The 24,316-nt window shown below is 44.8% G+C and overlaps 1 protein-coding gene across 4 annotated transcripts in view; it reads left to right on the top strand.

Moving 5' to 3' along the window:
* EPHA4 (EPH receptor A4) overlaps positions 1-24,316 on the top strand; it is a 328,329-nt gene that overhangs the window by 289,434 nt on the left and 14,579 nt on the right. For 2 of the 4 annotated variants that reach the window (XM_033958139.1, XM_033958137.1), the window contains exons 16-17: positions 7,512-7,667; positions 8,173-9,033. In XM_033958139.1, the coding sequence (XP_033814030.1) occupies positions 7,512-7,667; positions 8,173-8,287 (271 nt within the window). In that variant the 3' untranslated portion in view covers positions 8,288-9,033. Of the gene's footprint in view, positions 1-7,511; positions 7,672-8,172; positions 9,228-24,316 lie in introns of those variants that run through there. The other 2 variants (XM_033958138.1, XM_033958140.1) reach the window with 2 other exon arrangements.

The following is a 24,316-nucleotide window of genomic DNA, read 5'->3' as shown; positions in this document are numbered from 1 at the left end:
GGGAGACATGATCGAGACGTTCAAATATGTCACGGGCAGTATCGAGGTGGAAGAAGATCTCTTTTTCCTTAAAGGACCCACGGCAACAAGAGGGCATCCGTTGAAAATCAGGGGTGGGAAATTTCATGGCGACACCAGAAAATATTTCTTCACCGAAAGGGTGGTTGACCGCTGGAATAATCTTCCACAACAGGTAATTGAGGCCAGCAGCGTGCCAGATTTTAAGAAAAGATGGGATTGGCATGTGGGATCTCTTCATGGAGGTAGTTAGGGGTGGGCCATTAGTGTGGGCAGATTAGATGGGCCGTGGCCCTTTTCTGCGGTCATTTTCTATGTTTCTACTATGACAGACCGAAGGTCCATCAAGCCTAGTATCAAGTTTATTTTTAGTTTCAAGTTTATTTATTTTTGATATACCATCTATCAAAATATATGTCTAGACAGTGTACATTACAAAAAAAATTATAGGAAACAGTTAAAATAAGTAAATAAACCCAATAATTTATCAGATATTAAAAATACTGGTCCCAAGTACCTAGCTAGATCCCAAGTAGTAAAACAGATTTTATGCTGCTTATCCTAAGAATAAGCAGTGGATTTCTCCAAGCCATCTCAATAATGGCCTATGGACTTTTGTTTTAGGAAATTATCCAAACCTTTTTTAAACCTTGTTAATCTAACTGCTTTCATCACATTCTCTGGCAACAAATTCCAGAATGTAATTACATGTTGAGTGAAGAAATATTTTCTCCAGTTTGTTTTAAATCTACTACTTAGTAGCTTCATTACGTGCCCCCCTAGTCCTAGTATTTTTAGAAAGAGTAAACAAGCAATTCACATCTACCCTTTCTACTCCACTCAGAATTTTATAGACCTCTATCACCCCTGAGCCGTCTCTTCTCCAAGCTGAAGAGCCCTAGCCGCTTTAGCCTTTCCTCATAGAGAAGGCGTCCCAGACCAGTGGCTTTAAATCCATTGACCGTTGCAGGCTATGTCTCCCTCCCCCCCTCCCCCCTCCGGTGTATAAAATGAAATATTAAATTCCTGTGAATGAATCAGGCAATATAAGAGCATTTTGTAGTAGGGAATCATTGCAGAATTTGTGGACTTCATCAAGTGTTCTTTTTTTTTTTCTGAGCTAACGCTGCACATAAATGGATGTTGGTCGGACGTGACTGATACTTTATAACAGCGAGAGAAAAAGTTACAGTAGTGCAGGTCTGTTCTGCTGATCACGTCTCTGATTTCCAGGGAAGCACGACGATTTGGAGGAAGGGACAAATGCACTAAGCCTTCAAAGGGGGAACTTAATATTATAATTTGAGGATCATTAAGGAAACGATTGGCTTGCACAGTGCAAACAGAAGTGCTAGTGCTTCTGCTGACTAAGTCAGCGGAATGAGTCTCTGGCATGGAGGTAATTCACTGGAGATCCTCTGCGTATTAGCCAGTGGCAGGGCTGCATCTCGGGGAAGGCTGTTTTTTCTTTGAAACCAGTATATCCCTCAGTGACTATCCCTTACCTCTTACATTAACAAAGACAGGTTATTAGTCTTCTGAGGCCTCTAGCATCACGTTTCTTCCACGTCGCTGTAATTGCTGCTGTAGCCTGGCAAGTGTATCTCTTTCTGTGGTTTTGTTATTCTAAGAGGAGGAAGCCTTAGGCATAGATTGCATCGACGGTTTAATTCCCCCCCCCCCCCTTTGACTTCCCACTGCAGTGGCAGTCATACTGCTTTAACACCAATATGCTTTAACATGAAATACCAGTACAGTAAAACCTTAGTTTATGAGCATAATTCATTGCGATAACATGCTTGAAATCCAAAACACTCGTATATCAAAGTGAATTTCCCCATAAGAAATAATGGAAACTCAGACAATTCGTTTCACAACCCAAAAATTTAATACAAAATACTATACGTACTTGTATTGCAAGACCTCGCTCGTGTAGAACAGTCACAACACTCTTGCAGTGTCAGAGAGAGAAGAACCATCGGCTCAATTGTGATGATGTGACGCGTGTATACTGTATGTACTCGTATTGTAAGACCTCGCTCGTATAGAACAGTCACAACACTCTTGCAGCGTCAGAGAGAGAAGAACCATCGGCTCAATTGTGATATGTGTATACTGTATGTACTTGTATTGCAAGACATTGCTTGTTTATCAATTTAAAATGTAATAAAATGTTTTGCTTGTCTTGCAAACCAAGTTACTTGCAATCCAAGGTTTTACTGTATATAAGTAACAAAATGCCATGCATTTGCGCAATAATAAATTCATTATCATAGTGTAACATCTGCTAGAGGATAATTTAGTAAGTCAGTAGTACAGTTGCTCTGTGATGCACCGTATTAATAAGCTATGCAGATTAGCCTGACAGAATTGATCCAGTCCTGGGATTGCTTCATTGCATGCATAAACTTGCAGGCTTGCTTATCTTAGGGAACGCAATAGGGAAAAGAAAACTATGGGCTCCTTTTAAAAAAGGTGCGTTAGGGCCTTAACGCGCGGAATAGCACACGCTAGCCGCTACCGCCTTCTCTTGAGAAGGTGTTAGTTTTTCGGCTAGCGCGCGCTAATCCAGTGCGTGCGCTAAAAACGCTAGCTTTGTAAAAGGAGCCTTATAAGTTCCTCGTCTGCAATGGACTGGAGCAACCGTAACAGAGTAATTTTATTACAGAGCACCATGGGGAAGCATCTACATAGGTGTTATTTTATAAGGAAAGGTCCTCACCTACTTTTCTTTATAAAATACTAGCATAAGTCATCCATTTACACTAACCCTAGATCTGGTGTAAACTCTGCCCATGTGCACATCCACCAGCACAGTACTTGCTTTGACACCACATCAGACAATTTTAGACCAGTTAATATATGTAGCAGGTCACTTGCCGTGCGTGTCATTTATGCAGGTGTCCAAATAATTCTTCAGTCTGTAGCTCCCAGGAAACATAGGAATTACATTCCAACATTCCTCATTGGAAACATTGTCAGTTATTACTGCCAATTCTGGACCACGGATTGAAAGGTCACTTTGGTCAGCCACAAAACTTAGAGAATTGAAGAAAGCAACAGGGTTTTTATTAGAATACGTATGCGACTCCCGAGCACCAAGCTGGCAGTTCAGAAATCCCGAAACCAGGAAGTTACAGTGATATTTATTCATTTTTCTGGCTATTCAAATGAATGCTAGAAAAACTTCTCACGTTTTACTTTTCTTAAGAATCATTGGTCCTAAGCTCACACTAGCAGGGCACTTATCTAAGCCCTGCAGTTTTTCTATTACATGTCCAGGAGGGCGGAATACAATAGCGTGTATGCTGAGATAACCATAAGAAGCTAAAATGCCCAAGCTAAAACACCCAGTGCAGGCAGGCTAGAAAATGAGATACGTTAGGTCTGCAATTAAACATAATTCAGCATTTTATTAAAGAGAAAACTTAGTTCAAGACTCAGGAAAACCAGTCCCAGACTCCTTCAGGATTGCTTAGGATTGGGTTGATTAAAATACAGATTATTGCTGTACTGACCCAAGTATGTAGATTACATTTTAACACACTTATCTTTGCTGGCCCCACAGGCATTAGCCGCTATGTTTGGCCAGCGTTTAGTCTTTTAATTCCGTGGCTGAAGCTGGCAGCTACAGCCACAGAATTAAGAGCCCAAATGCTGGCCCAAATTTAGTAGCTATTGCCCCGCAGGGTCAGCAAAGATAAGTGTGTTAAAATCTAATCTATACACTTGGGTCAGTATAGCGATAATCTGTATTTTAATCAACCCAATCATAAGCAATCCGTGGGCCAGAATTGGCAGCACTAACTGATAATGTTTCCAATGAGGAGCTTGTTAAAATTTAATTCTAAACTGCTGATGCACTGAAAAAGAGAGGAGAAAAAAAAATCTTTTGCGGTAGTGAATTTGACATGACTTCTTTCACTCTTAACTTTATATATTCATTTATACACTTGCACTTTTGCACGATTTGTTTTCAGCACAAGGGAGGGTCCAAGGAGCAATGGGCTGTATAGCCTGTACATTAGTTAAGTATTGAACGTTATCGCGCTCACATGACTATGCAATCATGCTGAGGACCTCCTGTTTCAAAAATATTAATATTTATTGGTGTGATATTTAAAATTGTGCAGAAGGGAGTGTGCCCTTTCACTACTGCTTCTTTTCACTAGAGAAGAACTATATACCGTATTTTCGCGGATATAACGCGCGCGTTATACGTGATTTTACGTACCGCGCATACCCCTCGCGCGTTATATGCCTGAGCGCGGTATACAAAAGTTTTTAAACATAGTTCCCGCCCGACGCCCGATTCACCCCCCCAGCAGGACCGCTCGCACCCCCACCCCGAACGACCGCTCGCACGCGCTCCCACCCGCACCCGCATCCACGATCGGAGCAAGAGGGAGCCCAAGCCCTCTTGCCCGGCCGACTCCCCGACGTCCGATACATCCCCCCCCCGGCAGGACCACTCGCACCCTCACCCCGAAGGACCGCCGACTCCCCAACAATATCGGGCCAGGAGGGAGCCCAAACCCTCCTGGCCACGGCGACCCCCTAACCCCACCCCGCACTACATTACGGGCAGGAGGGACCCCAGGCCCTCCTGCCCTCGACGCAAACCCCCTCCCCCCAACGACCGCCCCCCCCAAGAACCTCCGCCCGTCCCCCAGCCGACCCGCGACCCCCCTGGCTGACCCCCACGACACCCCCACCCGCCTTCCCCGTACTTTGTGTAGTTGGGCCAGAAGGGAGCCCAAACCCTCCTGGCCACGGCGACCCCCTAACCCCACCCCGCACTACATTACGGGCAGGAGGGATCCCAGGCCCTCCTGCCCTCGACGCACACCCCCCTCCCCCCCAGCCGACCCGCACCCCCCCTGGCCGACCCCCACGACCCCCCCCACCCCCCTTCCCCGTACCTTTGGAAGTTGGCCGGACAGACGGGAGCCAAACCCGCCTGTCCGGCAGGCAGCCAACGAAGGAATGAGGCCGGATTGGCCCATCCGTCCTAAAGCTCCGCCTACTGGTGGGGCCTAAGGCGCGTGGGCCAATCAGAATAGGCCCTGGAGCCTTAGGTCCCACCTGGGGGCGCGGCCTGAGGCACATGGGCCAAACCCGACCATGTGTCTCAGGCCGCGCCCCCAGGTGGGACCTAAGGCTCCAGGGCCTATTCTGATTGGCCCACGCGCCTTAGGCCCCACCAGTAGGCGGAGCTTTAGGACGGATGGGCCAATCCGGCCTCATTCCTTCGTTGGCTGCCTGCCGGACAGGCGGGTTTGGCTCCCGTCTGTCCGGCCAACTTCCAAAGGTACGGGGAAGGGGGGTGGGGGGGTCGTGGGGGTCGGCCAGGGGGGTCGCGGGTCGGCTGGGGGGGAGGGGGGTTTGCGTCGAGGGCAGGAGGGCCTGGGATCCCTCCTGCCCGTAATGTAGTGCGGGGTGGGGTTAGGGGGTCGCCGTGGCCAGGAGGATTTGGGCTCCCTCCTGGCCCAATATTGTCGGGGAGTCGGCGGTCCTTCGGGGTGGGGGTGCGAGTGGTCCTGCCGAGGGGGGAGAAGAATCGGACGTCGAGGGGGGGCATCAGGCTTTCAGGATGGGGACAGGACTTCAAGGGGGGACAGGCAGATCTTCAAGGGGGACAGGCAGACCTTCAAGGGGGACAGGACTTCAAGGGGGGACAGGCAGACCTTCAAGGGGGGACAGGCAGACCTTCAAGGGGGGACAGGACTTCAAGGGGGACAGGCACGGAGAGGCGGGGCAGTGCACCGAAAGTCAGGGCGGGTGAACGGTGAGTCGGGGCAACCAGAGGAGAGTCGGGGCAGTGCACCGAAAGTCAGGGTGAGTCGGGGCAACCAGAGGAGAGTCGGGGCAGTGCACCAAAAGTCAGGGTGAGTCGGGGCAACCAGATGAGAGTCGGGGAGGGCGAAAGGAGAGTCGGGGTGGCCAGAGGAGAGTCGGGGAGAGCGAAAGGAGAGTCGGGGTGGCCAGAGGAGAGTCGGGCAGCATGCGCGTTATATGCCTGAGCGCGGTATAGAAAAGTTTTTGTACATATCATCGTGATTTCTGCGCGCTATACCCCTGTGCGCGTTTTACAATGGTGCGCGTTATATCCGCGAAAATACGGTACATTTGTTTAAGACATTCTTAAACAAAAAGTGTTCTTCAGAGGGTTTTTTTGTACTGAATATTAGCATTTAGCCAGCTAAGTGCTATTTAACTGGCCAGGAGCCATTCCTGGCTGGTTAAATAGCGCTGAATATCAGGGGGACTATGCCTAAGAAACTTACTTAGCATTGCTACCTTTTTAACTAAACGTAATGCCAGGAGCGAGAAAGAGAAATGCTGTGATTGCACCAAGGTATGTCTGATAATCGAGAAAGCTGGATAAACGAGACTCTACTGTCATTCTATAAATTGGCACCTAGAAGTATATGCCACTTATGTGCATCATAGGCTCAAATAATTGGTAGTTATGTGCAAATCTGCACTCAACACGATTCTATAAGGTAGCATCTAAGTGCTATAATGCATAACTTTGGGAAGGGGGTCATATATCGGGTTGAGCATGGGCAAACCATGGATGTGATTTCAAGTGACGCTCATAACGTACAATACATCACAAGCATCACTTGTGCATGTAGATGCACCCATTTACCCCTGCATTTGCACAGTGTAAATCCAGCGTTCCGTAGACTTTGTCGAGCCGCAGCACACTAAACGGAGTAGCCGCGGCTCCAGGCGTCCGGAAGCGAGCGGATGTCACCACATAACATCATCACAGCGCACACATAACATCATCACGTCAACTTCCACACCTGTGCGAAGGCCCTCCAGAGGGGCCCTGAGACGCCAGTGGGGGGACGCCAGAAGGGAAGAGGGCCAGAGAGAAGGAGAGGTGCTGGCACCGGCTGACTGCCTACAGGACATGCCTCTGCCAGCATCTCTCCTTCTCCCCAGTGTGCCGAGGCACACAGTTTACGATACACTGATGTAGATAATCATGCCTAAACTAGTGAGCAACCATGCTTACAGATGCCATTTTAGGTGCCCCTAAATGGAGGTGCCAATTTATAGAACTGCCTCCTAAATTGATAAATAGACCCAATTCACAATAATGGGGCTTGCATTAAGTAACATTACCACACATACCCCCTCTTCTATGAAAGCACACTAACAGTTTCTAGCGCGGGGAGCCGCTCTGAATGGACCGCGCTGCCCCCAATGCTCATAGGAACTCAATGAGCATCGGGAGCAGTGCGGGCCATTCAGCGTGACTCTCTGCGCTAAAAACCGCTAGCGCGGTTTGGTAGAAGAGGGGGGATAATGTTACCAAGTCTAACCTTAAGTTTTTTGCTTTCTTCATCATTATGTTCTGCCCATTTTCTTTCATGTACTCTTGAGAATACTCACATCCAATCTGCCTGAAGCAGAGGACTTTTTGCATTCCACAGATGGGAACTAAGCTTTTGTTTTCTTGTGCTCTCTTTTCGCAGACCCAACACTGCCTTATTAGATCCAAGTTCACCTGAATTCTCTCCTGTGGTATCTGTCAGCGATTGGCTCCAAGCGATCAAAATGGAACGATACAAGGATAACTTCACAGCTGCTGGCTACACCACCCTGGAGGCTGTGGTGCACATGAACCAGGAGTGAGTAATCAGCCTTACAACAACAGATCCAGGGAAATTCTGTTTGAGCTTAATTTGTCCCTATTGCATGCATATCATTATACTCATTAAGCAAACGGGTTGTGTTTTATTTTGATGGAGCACATAATAAGAAGTGCTACTACATTGCTGCACTGAAACATTTAATTTAAGGTTCTCCCATACCTGCCGTGCTCTAGAGCAGGGGTGTCCAACCTGCGGCCTGAGGGCCGCATGTGGCCCCGTGAAGTATTTTGTGAGGCCCCAGTCGAGGGCGATGCAGTGTTTTCCTCTGCTGCCCCTGCTCCCTCCTCTGTCTTGCTGCAGTGTTTGCGCATTTGTGCGGCCCCAGGAACATTTTTTTCGGCCAATGCGGCCCAGGGAAGCCAAAAGGTTGGACACCCCTGCTCTAGAGTATGAATGGTGGCTAATTCTAGCACAATTTGGAAATCAACATAAAGCTCTTAATTCAAGTCTGTTTTTTTCCTTTTCTCTTTTTTGAACACAGCGATCTGGCAATAATTGGTATCACTGTCTCTGCACATCAGAACAAGATTTTGAGCAGCGTCCAGGGAATGCGGACCCAAATGCAACAGATGCAGGGCAGAATGGTTCCCGTCTGAGTCACTGCTAAATAAACTGAAACTCTGGAATTTAGTTTACCTCATCCATGCACTTTAATTGAAGAACTGCACTTTTTTTACTTCATCCCTGTCCTTTGGATTAAAAGACCTAGAGCCTTGCTTGAAACAGAGGCTGCTGAACTGCAAAAGGCCTATCACACTGACCCATGTTATTTGAACCAGATCCGGAATGAGCTGTTTCTTGCAGTGAACTTCTTTGTTGGTCAACAGTATGTAAAATGTATATCTACGTATATAAACATGAAACCACCATGAATGTTGACACTGTTAGATACCACATACTGTGCTTAGATCTACACTTCCTCTGCTCTTATGCACCATGCTCATGGATTACAACCATAGTATTTTATTGGTGTGGAGAACCAGTTGTGCAGCTTACTTTGGAATGAAGAATTTTGTTGGTTTCTTTCTCTATAACCGTGGTCTTGGCTTTCAGCGTGTGCCCAATATTTTGGAGAAGCCTCAAAAGACTACATTTGGGCTTGTGGATGCCTAAGATGAGCTACAAGGCGTTAAGAGACCATTTGTTGGATAACTGCCAAACCTGACTTCTGACTAAAAAAAAATTTATGAAGGGCTTTTGCTGATTGTTGGGTGCGTTACATTGGGACTAATTTAAAACAATGTAAATATGCTTGGCCAAGACGAATTGTTAGTGTCATCTGTAAAAGTCCAGACACATCTTTATCCCTACCTAAGAAGCAACCAATTTCAAGAAGACAAAGGTCAGTTGAAGAAGCCCTTGTTTATAAGTTTTATATACTGAAAGTTCTTATGATGCTGCTCATTCCTCTCCTTGAGGCTGAATCCAGTTTGAATAGTAAAACAAATTCTGTGTACATCCAAGTTGTAGTTGCGTTGTAGATGTTACAATTAATTTAGTAGAAATAAAGGGAATGATCCCAATGTTGTTTCTTCATTAGAGGTACAAATTGCAGTTTTTCCTTGCTTAAAAGAGAAGGCCTGGGATCCCCAGAAACCTTTATCGATTTGATTTGATGTGAATATTTTCGGTACCACTTAGCACCATAGTATTAAAGTGGTATATGATGCAATAATGAATACAAACCCACACACACACACAATTAACAATCAGTGCAGTTCAAGTGAATTTCAATGGAATTTTAAAAAAACCCAAAGAAGGAACTTTTCTTTCTGAATACTACAGCCATTGTCTTGTAAAAAATGCACACCTCTGTTTGTCCGTAACAGTATCACGCATCGCTCAGTCTGTGGTGACGTTATTACTGGGAGTGGAGGGACACATTACAAGTCCTTTCTGCCTCTTTAATATATTAATTGAGTGTTATATTTTCAATTTCTATACTTGGCCCTCTTTACGGATACAGTATGTGTAGCGAACTACAGAGGCTCTTCAGATCTGCAACAGCAATGATGCAAAAGAAACATCCTAGTTGCAGTGGCATAACGAGAGTAACATAGTATATGACGGCAGATAAAGACCTGAACGGTCCATCCAGTCTGCCCATAAGTTATATCTATTAAATAATGCATGATTCTTGGGTAGGAGGCGCCCGGAGCAGTGGTGCCCCACACGCCCTTCAGTGCCAACCCCTTGTGCCCTCCTCTCCGCCCCCCGCCACATTTGTGCCCTCCCTCCCCACCCCGTGCCTCTTAAAATCTTCACCAGCGTGAGAAGCTTCTCCAGCCTGCTGCTCGCGCTGCTTTCCCTTTGAGGTTACTTCCTGGCCCCACGATCCGGAAGTGATTTCAGAGGGAGCCAGGTCGGTGCGAGCAGCAGGCTAGAATAGATATGGGGCGGGGAAGGGAAGGCCCAAATTTGGCTTGAGGGGGGAGAGGTGCCGACGCCGCCACCAAGATGGCGCCCGGGGAGGTCCACTCCCCCTTGCTATGCCACTGCCTAGATTGCCTGTTTCTATTAAAACAATCACCCAACGTAACCCATGTTTTGCCCACTCTTGGGATGCTTCTGGGATATGGTACTAAAAGTGGGAAGGCTAAAGGATTTGCAGTCCCAACTAAAATGTACAATAAAGCACAGCAACATTCAATACTCACAGACTGTTGTTTTAGGGGGAGGTTCTCAAAAAAGTTTCAAAAATATAGACGCACCGAGCATGAACACAACCATTTTTGATAAAATTAGATAGACATTTTGCAGTTTTGAAAATGGGCCTATTTGCTGCTGGATTTTTGTGTGTGTTCTGCAAAACGTCTGACCTCAGATTGAGAGGTCATGTTGAAAATGCCCCTCTATACAGAATTAGGAGGATACTCTGAAGGACTCTCCAGAACTGGGGGCTCCTTTTACTAAGGTGTGCTAGTGTTTTTAGTGCACACACAAGATTGAAAAATTACCGCCTGCTTAAAAGAGGCGGTAGCGGCTAGCACACGCTGTTCCGTGCATTAAGGCCCTAACGCACCTTTGTAAAAGGAGCCCTGGATGGGCAACATTGGTCCTCGAGGTCCGCAATCTGGTTGGGTTTCAAGATTTCCCCAACAAATATGCATGAGATCTATTTGCATGCACTCTCTTTTGTATGTAACTAGATCTCATGCATATTTATTGGAGAAATACTGAAAACCCAACTGGATTGCAGCCCTTATGGCCCACCCTGCTCCAGAACATGCCTCCTTTTTGTACAGAGGAAGTTCTGCATTGTACTGTCTAGCACATTTTCTAAAATGCTATGTATAATCATATGCCATTTAACATGCATAGCTGTTTTTCACATGTGTGAATGTTACCTAAGGTTACACAAGTAACCATAGTATAATGCAAAAAGAAAAAAAAAAAACAACCACCTACAAATCTCCCTGAAGTAAGGCTGAATTCCACACACATTGTGCTAGGTAGTCTGCCTTATACTCAAAACACTCACAAGAGGATTCCTTTTTGGTTATAAGTTTTCTGTTTTAAACCAGGCACTCTACCCTTTTTTTTTTTTTTTGTTTGTTTAAATCTTTTATTCATTTTTCAAAGTTAACAAAAATGCAGTACAGTATCTACACAAACAGGATTATTCATATATGCATTTATAATCAATCAAAATCCCCATAGCATGATAACCCCACCCCCACCCCCACCCAACCAATACCTTGCAAGAGAATAAAACCATGACATAAATATCTCTCTCCCACCCTCCCTCTCCCTCTTGGTAAGGCACTCTACCCTTTTATTAAAAAGAGATTTGTTTAAGGATGACCCCTGATGCAGGAGATCTGCTGAAACATAGCCTTTGTTGGGTCCCTTAATAAAGCTTGTTGTTCACCCGTTCTTGGAGACCCTTGGTGCTTTATTTGGTTTGTTTGCTGCCTTGTGTTGCTCTGCTGTCTTATTTGTTACTTCAATTTCTCTCCAAGAAGCTTACCTTAACTCATTCACAGTCAGAGCAGACCCACGGCACAGTCAACTTATCTTTGACTGTGTCCCTTACCACCTGGAGTATGTATCGAACAATACACCCCTGAAGGACACAAGGAAAGTAGCACCCCACAATGAAGAGTAGAAGTTGAAAAAAACTGTTTAAGAACATAAGAAGTTACCTCCGCTGAGGCAGACCAGAGGTCCATCTCGCCCAGCGGTCCGCTCCCGCCCATCAGGCCCATTGCCTGAGCAGTGGTCCCAGACTATCCCTATAACCTACCGCTACTCCTATCTGTACCCCTCAATTCCTTTATCCTCTAGGAACCTATCCAAACCTTCTTTGAAGCCTTGTAACGTGCTCCGGCCTATCACAGCCTCCGGAAGCGCGTTCCATGTATCCACCACCCTTGACTAGGGAAATGCTCAATGTGGCCATATTTCATTTATATAGGCCGCTTCAGGGGGTCATGCTCATCCACACTGTATGGTAACATTCAGTATGCGGAGGTATTTTCCTGCCAATGCCAAGCAATGTTTTTGAGTTTCCACTCTACATTATTGGGTTCTTCTTTCCCTGTGTCCTGTGGTGATTTTCTTTTTCTTTTTTTTCAATATTTTATTTTAATTTTTCAAAAAGTATGCAACAAATTATATGACAAAAACGATACACTATTAAGCTGCAAACTTGCAAGTCCAGAGATATAAAGGAGTCATATGAGATTAATATTCAAGTCCTTACAGAATGCAACAAGAGAAGCCCAAGTTCCAGTAAAACTGGCAATGTTATTTTGTTTGAATGCTATTATTTCTTTGTATTTTCTGATGGTACAGAGATGATTCCACCATTCGTGAAAGTTAAGTTTAGAATTATCCTTCCAGTTACATATAGGGCTCCTTTTACTAAGCTGCGCTAGCGGTTTTAGCGTGAACTACAAGGCTGCATGTGCTAGTCGCTAACGCCTCTATTGAGCTGGCATTAGTTTTTCCGCGTAACGCACGCTAATCGGCAGCTTAGTAAAAGGAGCCTATAATGTGATGAATAACTAAAGCAATCATGACATCAAACTTTTTTGTGAATGATGGTGGAATTGAGATATCTGGGTTTAAAGAGCGCAATATGATGGATTTATAGGATATTGTTAAATTGCTACCCATATGAGTGATAGAGAGAATTCTTGTCCATAGGCCCAACCAATAAATTTGTAGATTAGGACATGCAAAGTACCAGGTTGCTAAAAGCAAGACCAACATAGCCCAGAAGACGATTTTTGAGCACTGCCCTTTTTTCTTTCATAAGAACATAAGCAATGCCTCTGCTGGGTCAGACCTGAGGTCCATCGTGCCCAGCAGTCCGCTCACGTGGTGGCCCAACAGGTCCAGGACCTGTGAAGTAATCCTCTATCTATACCCCTCTATCCCTTTTTCCAGCAGGAAATTGTCCAATCCTTTCTTGAACCCCAGTAACCTATTCTGTCCTATTATGCTCTCTGGAAGCGCATTCCAGGTGTCCACCACACGTTGGGTAAAGAAGAACTTCCTAGCATTCGTTTTGAATCTGTCCCCTTTCAACTTTTCCGAATGCCCTCTTGTTCTTTTATTTTTTGAAAGTTTGAAGAATCTGTCCCTCTCCACTCTCTCTATGCCTTTCATGATCTTATGTCTCTGTCATATCCCCTCTAAGTCTCCTCTTCTCCAGAGAAAAGAGTCCCAGTTTCTCCAATCTCTCAGCGTATGAAAGGTTTCCATATCTTTTATCAGACGCGTCGCTCTCCTCTGAACCCTCTCGAGTAACGCCATATCCTTCTTAAGGTACGGCGACCAATATTGGGCGCAGTACTCCAGATGCGGATGCACCATCGCCCGATACAACAGCAGGATAACTTCTTTCGTTCTGGTAGTAATACCCTTCTTGATTATACCTAGCATTCTATTCGCTCTCTTTGCGGCCGCTGCGCACTGTGCCGTCGGCTTCATTGTCATGTCCACCATTACCCCCAAGTCCCTTTCTTGGGTACTCTCACTCTTTCTGTGTGTGCAATCGACCCCAATCCACTGAAATTTCAGCACCTTCATTTATTCCAGAACCAAAACTGCTGACACAGTTCAATTGAACAGACCAAGCTTATCATGTCAAAATGGGATTTTTCTCCCCCCCCCCCTAGCATCTTCTTACTGCTTCTGACAGCAGCTCATTGACTTGAACTGCTTGCTTTCACCACACTTCACCCTGAAAAGCAAATTGTTGTTCAGCACGCTGTGGATATAGGATGCTAAATTTGGAGCTTGTCAGACTGACAGCTTCATAAAAAATTTTTCTGCAAGATTAGTTAGGAAAGCTCTCTTTTATTCCAGTGGAATTTATGCAGCGTTTGAAGCACATTTTAAACAGTCATGCACAGAGCATTGAGAATTTGGGTTTGAAGAACTGACAAGTGCTTTTCCCTGGGGGGAAGCCTTTTATATATTAAAAAAAAAAAGCTTCCATTCTATATCATTTCCCACTGGAAACTGGATACAAGCAGATAGTGTTAGTTTTGTTAAGGAGTAACACTAGAATGTAATCTCAGTTGCTGATTAATTTAAGAAATTATGCACGTGGAGAGATTTTCAATTATTTCAAGTGATATCCTTTATTCATAGTAAATTAAGAGCTTAAGAAAAAAATGGAATATTTTTAAGTGGTCAGTAAGGCTTAAAGTGTACTTTATCGCATTAGAGCAGTAACACTTTTTAATTTATGTTATTATTGCAGGCCTCACTTTATGCACAGGAGTCTACAAATAACGCATGCTAATGTGATCTAAACCTAAGGGGCCCTTTTATTAAAATGCAGCAAGCTTTTGCACTTTCTGTGCTTTAATAGCCAAATTTAGCATGCGGTAAGTACAAAAGTTGAGCAGGAACTGTTGGGAATGTGCCCAGTATATCTCCTGCATTTATTGCATCTGGATACACCAACTACTCAGTAATCAGAGCAGAAGTTTTTGAAAAATAAACCCAGTTCAGTAAATACACAATTTATATAAGAAGCTATTCTACTACAATACCAATATTATAATATGTTATTTTACATTGTAAATTTTATTATGTCATTATAACTTCAACAATCATTTTTACTTAAAATCACTTTTTTTTAAAATGTATTACCCAATAAAGGAGCCCTCCCACACTCATTCATCCCAAAGTCCAAGTACTCTTCGTGAAATCCAATTCTCCTTATCAGCTTCAATATTGAAGTTACCGTCCTTGACATGGATCCTAGATTACACAATCTCCATACTTTTTCCTTGTTCACCTCCTTCACTTGATAGAGTCAATATCTTTTTGTATGTTGAAAAAAACAGTACAGCCCGACACAGAACTGTGTTTCGCAATCAAGCGTCTTCAGGAGTTGTGACCAGTGAGGTCTCCCATTCCATTCTAAACATCATAAATACACTCATAAACTTCTCATAACAAATTCTCTTCATAACAATTCTATACCATTCAGCCAATTTAATATATTTTACCTTGTTCACAAAATTATTTTCTACCATTGCAACCTCAAGGAAGATCCACCCAAACCGGATATTCAGTATTCTCAACCTCTCAGATCACTGATCACAATTTCCCATCAGCCTTATCGCCCCCATTTTAAACTAACCCGCTCATATCTATAACAAGTTTCACTCAACCTCCTTATTGAGGCCCCCAGGTTCTTTCATGCCCCACTGGTAAATTAATCTTTGTTCTTTCCTAAGTAAAATATCAGAAACATTCCCCCCTATAGACAACTTAATAACCATTAACACCACAAACCTTAACTCCTCTACCTCATGATTAAACTCCCTCCATTGTGATACCAGTAGTAGATAAATTTTTCCCAATCGTAGATTGCTCATATGCTGAGCAATATGTTGTTTAATCTTCCTTTTCGTTTGTCCAATGTACTATTTCCCACATGGGCAAATGATCCCATAAACCACTTGAGATGTCTCACAATCAGAGTAACCACGAAGGAACAAATGTTTACCTTATTTACTTGTAGAGCATACCTGCAATAAACACATTTATATACATCATAGGGTGCTGAAAGAACTCAAACATGAAATTGTTGATCTGCTGTTAGTGATCTGTAACCTGTTGCTAAAATCGTCTGTAGTACTTGAAGATTGGAGGGTGGCCAATGTTATGCTGATTTTTAAAAAGGGTTCTAGGGGAGATTCAGAAATTACAGACCAACATGATTTAATAGGACAGAGTCAGCAAGGGTTCAGCCAAGGGAGATCTTACCTCACTATTTTGTTTAACTTATTTGAAGGTGTGAGTAAACGTGGATAAAGGTGAGCTGGTTGATGTGGTATATCTAGATTTTCAGAAAGCTTTTGACAAAGTTCATCATGAGAGGCTCCTGAAAAAATTAAAGAGTCATGGGATAGGAGGCAAAGTTCAGTTATGGATTAGGAACTGGTTGTCAGACAGAAAACAGAGGATATGGTTAAATGGCCATTTTTCTCAATGGAGGAGGGTAAATAGTGGAGTGCCACAGGGATCTGTTCTGGGACCGGTGCTATTTAGCATATTTATAAATGATATGGAAATTTGAATGATGAGTGAGGTGATTAAATCTGCAGATGACACTAAACCGTTCAAAGTTGTTAAAATGCAGAATGTGAAAAATTGCAGGCAGACCTTAGGAAATTGGAAGACTGGTCATCCTTATGACAGATGAAATTTAATGTAGACAAATGCAAAGTGATGCACATTGGGAAGATTAACCCAAATCATAGTTACCAGATGCTAGGGTTCATCTTGGGGAGGGGTCAACGCCCAAGAAAAAGATGTGGGTGTCATTGTAGACAATGTGCTGAAACCTTCCGCCCAATGTGCAAAGGCAGCCAAAAAAGCAAACTAGATGCTAGGAATTATCAGAAAATAGATGGTAAATAAGACTAAGAATGTTATAATGTTTTTGTATTGCTCCATGGTGCAACTTCACCTTGAGTATTGCGTTCAGTTCTGGTCTCCTTATCTCAAAGATATAGCAGAATTAGAAAAAGTTCAAAGAAGAGCGACCAAAATGATAAAGAGGTTGGAATTCCTCTTTTATGAGGAAAGATAAAGATGTTATGGATCTTCAGCTTGGAAAAGAGATGGCTGAGGGGAGATATGATTGAAGTCTACAAAAATTACAAAGACTAAGGGACACTCAATGAAGTTACAGAGAAATACTTTTAAAACCAATAAGAGGAAATATTTTTTCACTAAGAGAATTATTAAGCTGTGGAACACATTGCGAGAGGCTGTGGCATGAGTGGTTAAAGTAGCTGGTTTTAAAAAAGGTTTGGACAAGTTCCAGGAGGAAAAGTCCATAGTCTGCTATTGAGACAAACATGGGGGAAGTAGCCCTGGATCAGTAGCATGGAATGTTGCTACTATTTGAGTTTTTGCCAGGTACTTGTGACCTGGATTGGCCATTGTGATGATGGGATACTGGGCTAGATGAACCATTGGTCTGACCCAGTATTCTTATCTTCTTATGTAAAGCCCAGGGCATTGCAGATGGTTCAGAATGCCGTGGCTAGATTGATAACTGGAACATCAAGATATGAGCATATTACCCCCATATCTCTGACAATTGCATTGGCTGCCAGTTGCATTTAGAAATCAGTATAAAGAAGAACACCAGATTCATCTGGTGTGATATAACATTAGCTGAGCTGATGTCACCGGCTGGTAATATTTGTTGAATGATGATGTGGGTAAAATGGGAGGGGGGACAGAGAGTGAGGGGAATATATGAGGTGTTATCAAGGATCTGTAGAATAAGGATTGACAATTTTATAAGAGGAGGTAAGAAAGGGTTAATAGACAGAGTTTGTAAGAAAGAAAAATGATTAGGGAGGTTGCTAAGGTGATGGGGTGGAGCAGTCAAGTGATTGGTTGGATGTTGTGGCACTCTGGAGTGAACTCTGTGAGGAAAGGGGAACAGTAGAGTAGTCTCTTCAGGAAAAGATTATTCTCTTCAGAGTATATTAATTCTTGCTAAAAATATTCTTCTTCATTGTGATTTTAATGTTAGGAAGTTTGGTTTATTTTGAGTAAGGGAATTTCTTACCTTGTTAACTTTCTCTGTGTCTGTGTTTTAATCAGAGCAGGCTATTTTGTCTGCCAGGTGCTGGATTTGTTGCCTGATTAAGCAGAGACTGCAATGGAGAGGGGCAGTTTGGGCTCTTCTGTGGAGGTTTCACAGCCTGGCAGCACAAGTCCCCTGTGTGGAGTTGCAGTTAGCGCTGTCTGCACAACAGTGAGCAGAGTGGGTTGGCTGTGAGGGAGATGGGATGTGAAAGGTGTATTCTCGCTAATGTACGGTGTGTCAGAGAGGGACTTACCTGTTGGGGTTATTTTTGTGTGACACAGAGAGGTCTTTCTGTTGAGGTGTAATTTTGCCAGGTTGTTTCTTAGTAGGCTAGTTTGGAGGAACTGGCAGGTGGTTGGTCTTTAGTTCACGAGGGTAGTGACTGGCTGATCTGTGTGCCACATGGTAGGGCACTTCTAGATAAGTTTGAGGCTTTGACTCTAAATTCTGGTGTTAGAGGGAGGGAGTTGGGAAGTGCCAATGTTGCATTCAGGTGTTTGTTTTTACAGCTAGGCAGAGTTGTGGATTTGCGGCCTTCGCGGATTTGGTGTTCCCGTGTCTGGGGGCTTAGGAGCACTGGCAGCTGCCATTGCAATAGTCATATGCTCAGCGGCTGCATGACTGTATGGCATCACCATTCACAGTATTGTGATTTAAAATTTTGTTTGGAGTGTCAATAGGGGCCATCTTCCTAATTTTCCTTTTGTGCTGTGGCCTTTCTGGGTCTCTTGGATCTTCCTGTGTCTGCCATTCTTTCTGTGGTGATTCAGCATGGTGTCAGCTGTCCTGATTTGTTAGCTCAGCTGGAGATGACCTGTTCTTGGTGTTTCAGGTACATTCATATTATGTACTTGTGGTGTTTTTCTGGGTGTGTGGTGTGTGTGTGTTAGGGGGAAATAGATTTCTTGGTGTCTGTCTCTGTGGAAGGGAGAGGGTTCATTGTAGTAAAGTTGAGGGTTTGGTTTATTTGTGCTGGAGAAATTAAAGGGTAAAAGTTTTTATGGTGTTAGTGGGGAATCATCTAGGTAAGTGGTGAGCAAACCTAAACAAAGTTATTGTAAGGGTAACAACCTATTGTGTATGTCATGTATAGGATATACTGAGTGGAGTGCAGTGAAAAGGGTTGATGTGAATCGCTTATTCACTCTTTCCAAAAATACTAGGACTAGGGGGTGTGCAATGAATCTATTAAGTAGTAGATTTATAACAAACCAGATAAATATGTCTTCACACAACATGTGATTAATCTATGGAATTCATTGCTGGAGAATGAGGTGAAATCAGTTAGCTTAGCGGGGTTTAAAAAAGGTTTGGGCACTTTCCTAACCGAGAAGGCCTTATTGAGATTGCTTGGGGAAATCCTCTGCTTATTCCTATGATAGGCAGCATAATTTCTGTTTTATTACTAGGGCATAGAATTTGGATTATAGGATCTCACTAGGTTCTTGGGTCCTGGGTTAGCCACTGTTGGACACAGGATACTGTTGTTGATGGACTTTTGGTCTGTCCCAGTATCACAATTCTTCTGTTCTTCTGTTCTTATAAGGTGCAAGGCATCAGAAGCACTATTGGATAGAGTTAAAGGGGGGGGGAGGGGGTTGGTCGAGTAGTCTGGAAAGTAAAGATAGAGATGGAAGGATAAATAGCTGCCACGGTAATGATGGGGGACAAGACATTTTTGGATTTATTAGGGATAGGAAGACATGCAAAAGTGGCATTGTGGAACCCAAGAGTACAAGAGGCCAATAAGTAGCAGCTGGTAAAGAGGTAGATGACTTCTTCACTAATATTTTCTGTTCTGGGTTCCCAGCTGAAGTGTTTGGGGGGGAGGGTGTACAAACACCTCATGTGACTGGGGCAGGAGGTGTAATAAACCCTGATTGATTTTCAGTGGCTTGGGTTTGTGAGGGTTCGTAGAACTACGGGTGGATACCACGAGGGGAATGGCTGGTACATCCAAGGGTACTGCAAGAATTTGGGGGGTAGTTCTGGTGACTCTGCTGACTACCTTCTCACTGCTTCTTTAGAGTAGGGAGTGGGTAATGCAGGAATAGAGCAGGGAGAATATGGTTTCCCTCCACAACAAATGGAGAAAAGGCAGCACTAGGGATATACAGACTGGTAAGTTTGACTTTTTGGTAAGTATCTCAATGGAAACACTTTTACAACAGAGCTTGGGGATTCACTAGAGACAGATTTGGATCGACAAATCTGCTTACTTTCTTTGGGTGATCTTGGCATTAGATAAGGGGAGTGTGGTGAATATGGTGTATTTTGATTTTAGTCATTTTACCATTTTCATAGGCATATCGTATTCAGTGTTCTCGGTATGGAGGGCTCCACTGGTGGTCTGGGGCAGGAACTAGGCTTGTTCTTTTCACAATTATGTAAGTGGGATTGTTGTAGGAGGCCAAAGCAGTAATGGACCAGACAGTCCTGATGGTGTGCCTAACGAGGATGGGCTTAAGTTGTAGAATGGCTTCATATTGTGCAGCTCAGATTTCATGTTTAGAAATGCCATGTCATGAATTGCATTGCTAAACCACAAGGGAATGGTGCGATTAAAGGGTGAAGACCTTGGTATACGAATGAGGAGTGTGGGTTTGGTGTGATTGTTTGTGATGAGCTTCAGGAGGCAACCAGGTTGTAACAGTGCTAGCAAAAGCTAGACAGATGTTTGGATGCATGGGAATCAGTATGGCCAGCAGGACAATGGAAGTTTGCTGCCCCTCTACAAATTTTGGTGAGACCTCCTTGTGAATTTTGTGTACATTTAAGTTCAGTTCAAAGGAAGGCTACTACAAGGGTTCATGGTCTTATGTCTTATAGGCATATGGGAACTGAGTTCATGATCTCCATCTGTATACTTTGAGGAGGGGCATGAGAAGGGAGATAATAGTGATGTTTAAATACCTATGTGGCCTAACTATACATGAGATGACTCCCCTTTTATTTGACAGCAAATCCAAAGTAAGAGGGCAGGGGATGCAGTGCAGCAGTGCTGGGCTCTGCAGTACGGTATGGCACTACATTGTTACAGAAGGTGAGGTAGATGCATGAAATAGTTTTGGAATTCCAGTAGGTGTAGGAGTAGTAGATGCATGGAATTCTGAATTCAGGACGGCATTGGATAGGCACATGGACTCTCTGGGAGAGAGGAGTTAATTGTTGCTGTGGAGGGGTATACTGGCTGGACATTTTGGTCTTTATCTGTCCTTATGTTTGTTTGTTTTTTTTTCTAAGTGGCTTTGTTTGTGTCCTCAGACTGGAGGAACTGCAAGGCGCTGGATAGGTGCTGAGAGCCAAACTGCTTTGTTTGACTCATTTTCTGCAATTTTGGGTGCCAGAGGTGCATTGCTCCTTTCTCATATGGAGCAGCCACATGTTCTATTAGTACTGTATTGTTTGTTTGTAGGATGATTTTAGAAGATGGTTCACTTGACATTTGCTGGTGTGGGGATTTTATGGAAGTTATGAAATTGGTTGTGGGTGCGTGTGTTCTGGTGTCCATGTGCAGGGTTTACTTGTTTGTTTGTTTTTTGTATGAGGGTTTAGTGACATTTGTTTGCAGTATTGCCTGATGTGTGCACTTCATGATTTGTAGTGGTGCTCTGGCGATTAGCCTTTTTGCAGCACTGGGCAGATTATTGAGTGGGTAAACTGGCACCTTCTCGACCTGCTATTGTGTTCACGGGGTAGCTGCCTGGAGTAGAGAGTTGCGCGGGGACAGAAATCCCACCCGTCCCCACCAAAATCCCACCCGTCCCCACCCGTCCCCGTGAGGAATCCCTCCGTCCCCACCCGTCCCCGTGAGGAATCCCTCCATCCCCACCCATCCCCGCGAGGAATCCCCTCCGTCCCCACCCGTCCCCGCGAGGAATCCCCTCCGTCCCCACCCGTCCCCGCGAGGAATCCCCTCCATCACCATCCTTCCCTATAAACTTCAGAAATAGTTATTTTATTTAATTATGCTACTGAATTAAAGGCTCTGGTAGAGACCCATTTACAAATAAGCAAAGAGACTTTATTAATTTGGAAATATTAATTGGGAAGAATACATACTTTGTAAATGGGTTTCTACCAGAACCTCTAATGTAAATATAAAATATAAATACTCAGCTGATGAGAACCCACAAACTGTCAGCTGAGGACTTCCTTTGCAGTTGGCCTGGGGTCCCTTTTGCCAAGCTTGGCAGGCAGCAGTAGCGTCCCTGAGTCACAGATGCTGGCACCTCAGTGACTCATGGTTGCGACTGCTGCGCTTGGTGGAGGGGAGTTCTGACCATCTCTAGAGGAGGTCCTCTGCTGGCGGTGCTTAGGGATCCCCACCAGTCACAGCAAGGGCCAACAAGTACTTCAACACTGTAGAAATAAAACCAGAAATGCATTTCCTTTTCTTTTGAACACAAAACAAAGATATCTGCCATATACATTTCCCAAGGCACATGACTCTATGCAATGTCACCTCGGTAACAAAATACAAAAATAGACAAATACACCCCCTCCCTTTTTACTAAACCACAATAGTAGGTTTTAGCACAGGGAGTTACGCTGAATGTCTCGTGCTGCTCTCAATGCTCATAGGCTCCCTGCGCTAAAAAACAATATTGCTGTTTAGTAAAAGGGAGCCATAGTGCAAAATATAGACAGCAGATATAAATTCTCAAAACAGACACATTTTGATCACTAAATTGAAAATAAAATCATTTTTCCTATCTTTGCTGTTTGGTGATTTCATGAGTCTCTGGTTGCACTTTCTTCTTCTGACTGTGCATCCAATCTTTCTTCCTTTCTTTCAGCCTCCTGTATGTTTCCTCTCCTCCAGACCTCATTCTCTCCCCCAACTTTTTCTTTCTGTCTCCCTGTTCCCCCTTCTTTCTGTCTCTCTGTCTGCCCCCTTTCTTTCTTTCTCCGTGCCCTCCCCCAAGCCACTCGGTTTGCTGCCACCGCCATCGGGGAATAGCCCCCAAGCCACCGCTGTCCCAAGCTTTCCCTGCAGAAGCGTCGCGCTGACCAGCATTCCGCTCCCTGACGTCAATTCTGACGTAGGAGAGGAAGTTCCGGGCCAACAAGGCATTTCTCCTCATTTCATCCAGCCTGAGCCCCATCTCTCCTTGATCCAGCATTTCCCTTCTGTGTCTGTCAGAATTACCATTCCACCTATTTTCCAGCATCACCCTTCTTTGTGTCCATCTCACCTATATCCCTATCTCACCACTTTTTCAGAATCTTCATTTGTCTCTGTCCTTGTCTTTACCCCATATTCACCATTTGTCCTTTCAATGTCTTTATCTCCCCCCCCCACACACACACACTTTTTCAGCATTACTTCTATGTCTCTATTTCACCTCCTCTTCATGTCCCCTCTGTATCTCTATCCTTATTCAGTAGGTCCTGCTTACCCTTTCTCTTCTTTGTGTCACTATCTCCATTTTCAGCTTTTCCCCCTTTTCCTTTGTTACTGCACCCTGTAGCCAGAATCTTTCCACCCTCTCTCCACTCCGGCCCAGCCCAGTATGAAATATTTCCTTTTGTTTCCCTCCCCTCTCTCTTCTCCTCCCTCACCCACGAGTCCTGCATCTGGCCCTCTCCCTTCTACCTGCACCTGGCAACACCCCCCCTGCTCCGCGGCTCTCTTAAGCAACTCGTCAGCAGCGGTGATCAAGACAAGCTGCCGACATCGAGGCCTTCCCTCTACGAGTCCCGCCTTTGTGGAAAAAGGAAGTTGAAACAAGCGAGACTCGCAGAGGGTAGGCCCCGATGTCAGAAGCTTGTGTCGATCGCTGCTGCTGAGTTGCCGAAGAGAGCCGCGGAGCAGGGGTTGTGGCCGGAAGCAGGTAGAAGGGAGAGGGAGATAAGAAGGCTGTAGAAGCTCCGGAGCATGACACCGAACCCGGCCAGGATGATTTCTTTTTCAGGCTGCTGCTGCCGCTGCCATCCCCCACCCGAAATGACAAAAAACAGCCTAATGCCCGCGTCGGGAAATAGCCATGCTGAGCAGTGAGCTCAGCACGTACACAGATGAAAGCCTTGCTTGCTGATTGGTCCGGCGGCACGGCGGGGCGGGGCCGCCGGACCAATCAGCAAGCAAGGCTTTCATCTGTGTACGTACTGAGCTCACTGCTCAGCATGGCTATTTCCCGCTGCGACGCCAGACTTGTAAGCTGCATGCCTGCATCGCCAGAATTTAGGTAGGCTGTTTTCATCCCCGTGGGAGTCCCGTGGGCCAGGGGGCGTCCCCGTGGGAGTCCCGTGGGTCAGGGGGCATCCCCGTGGGAGTCCCGTGGGCCAGGGGCGTCCCCGTGGGAGTCCCGTGGGCCAGGGGGGGAACCCGCAGGATCCCCGCGGGACCCGCGGGATCCCCGCAATCCCCGTTCCCGTGCAGACCTCTAGTCTGGAGATGTTGGGTTGACTGCAGGTTAAAAGCAATTGCCTATTCCCCGGTCACCTTCTTGGAAGGATCAGGAATTTGGATTCTTTTATACGTGTGTGTGGAGTAACGGGAATGTGCAATATCTTGTGTACCATTCTATTGGGCTGG

This window comes from Geotrypetes seraphini, chromosome 9 (genome assembly GCF_902459505.1).
Source record: "Geotrypetes seraphini chromosome 9, aGeoSer1.1, whole genome shotgun sequence".
NCBI classification, from domain to species: Eukaryota; Metazoa; Chordata; class Amphibia; order Gymnophiona; family Dermophiidae; genus Geotrypetes; species Geotrypetes seraphini.
This window is presented reverse-complemented; position numbering and strand designations above follow the sequence as displayed.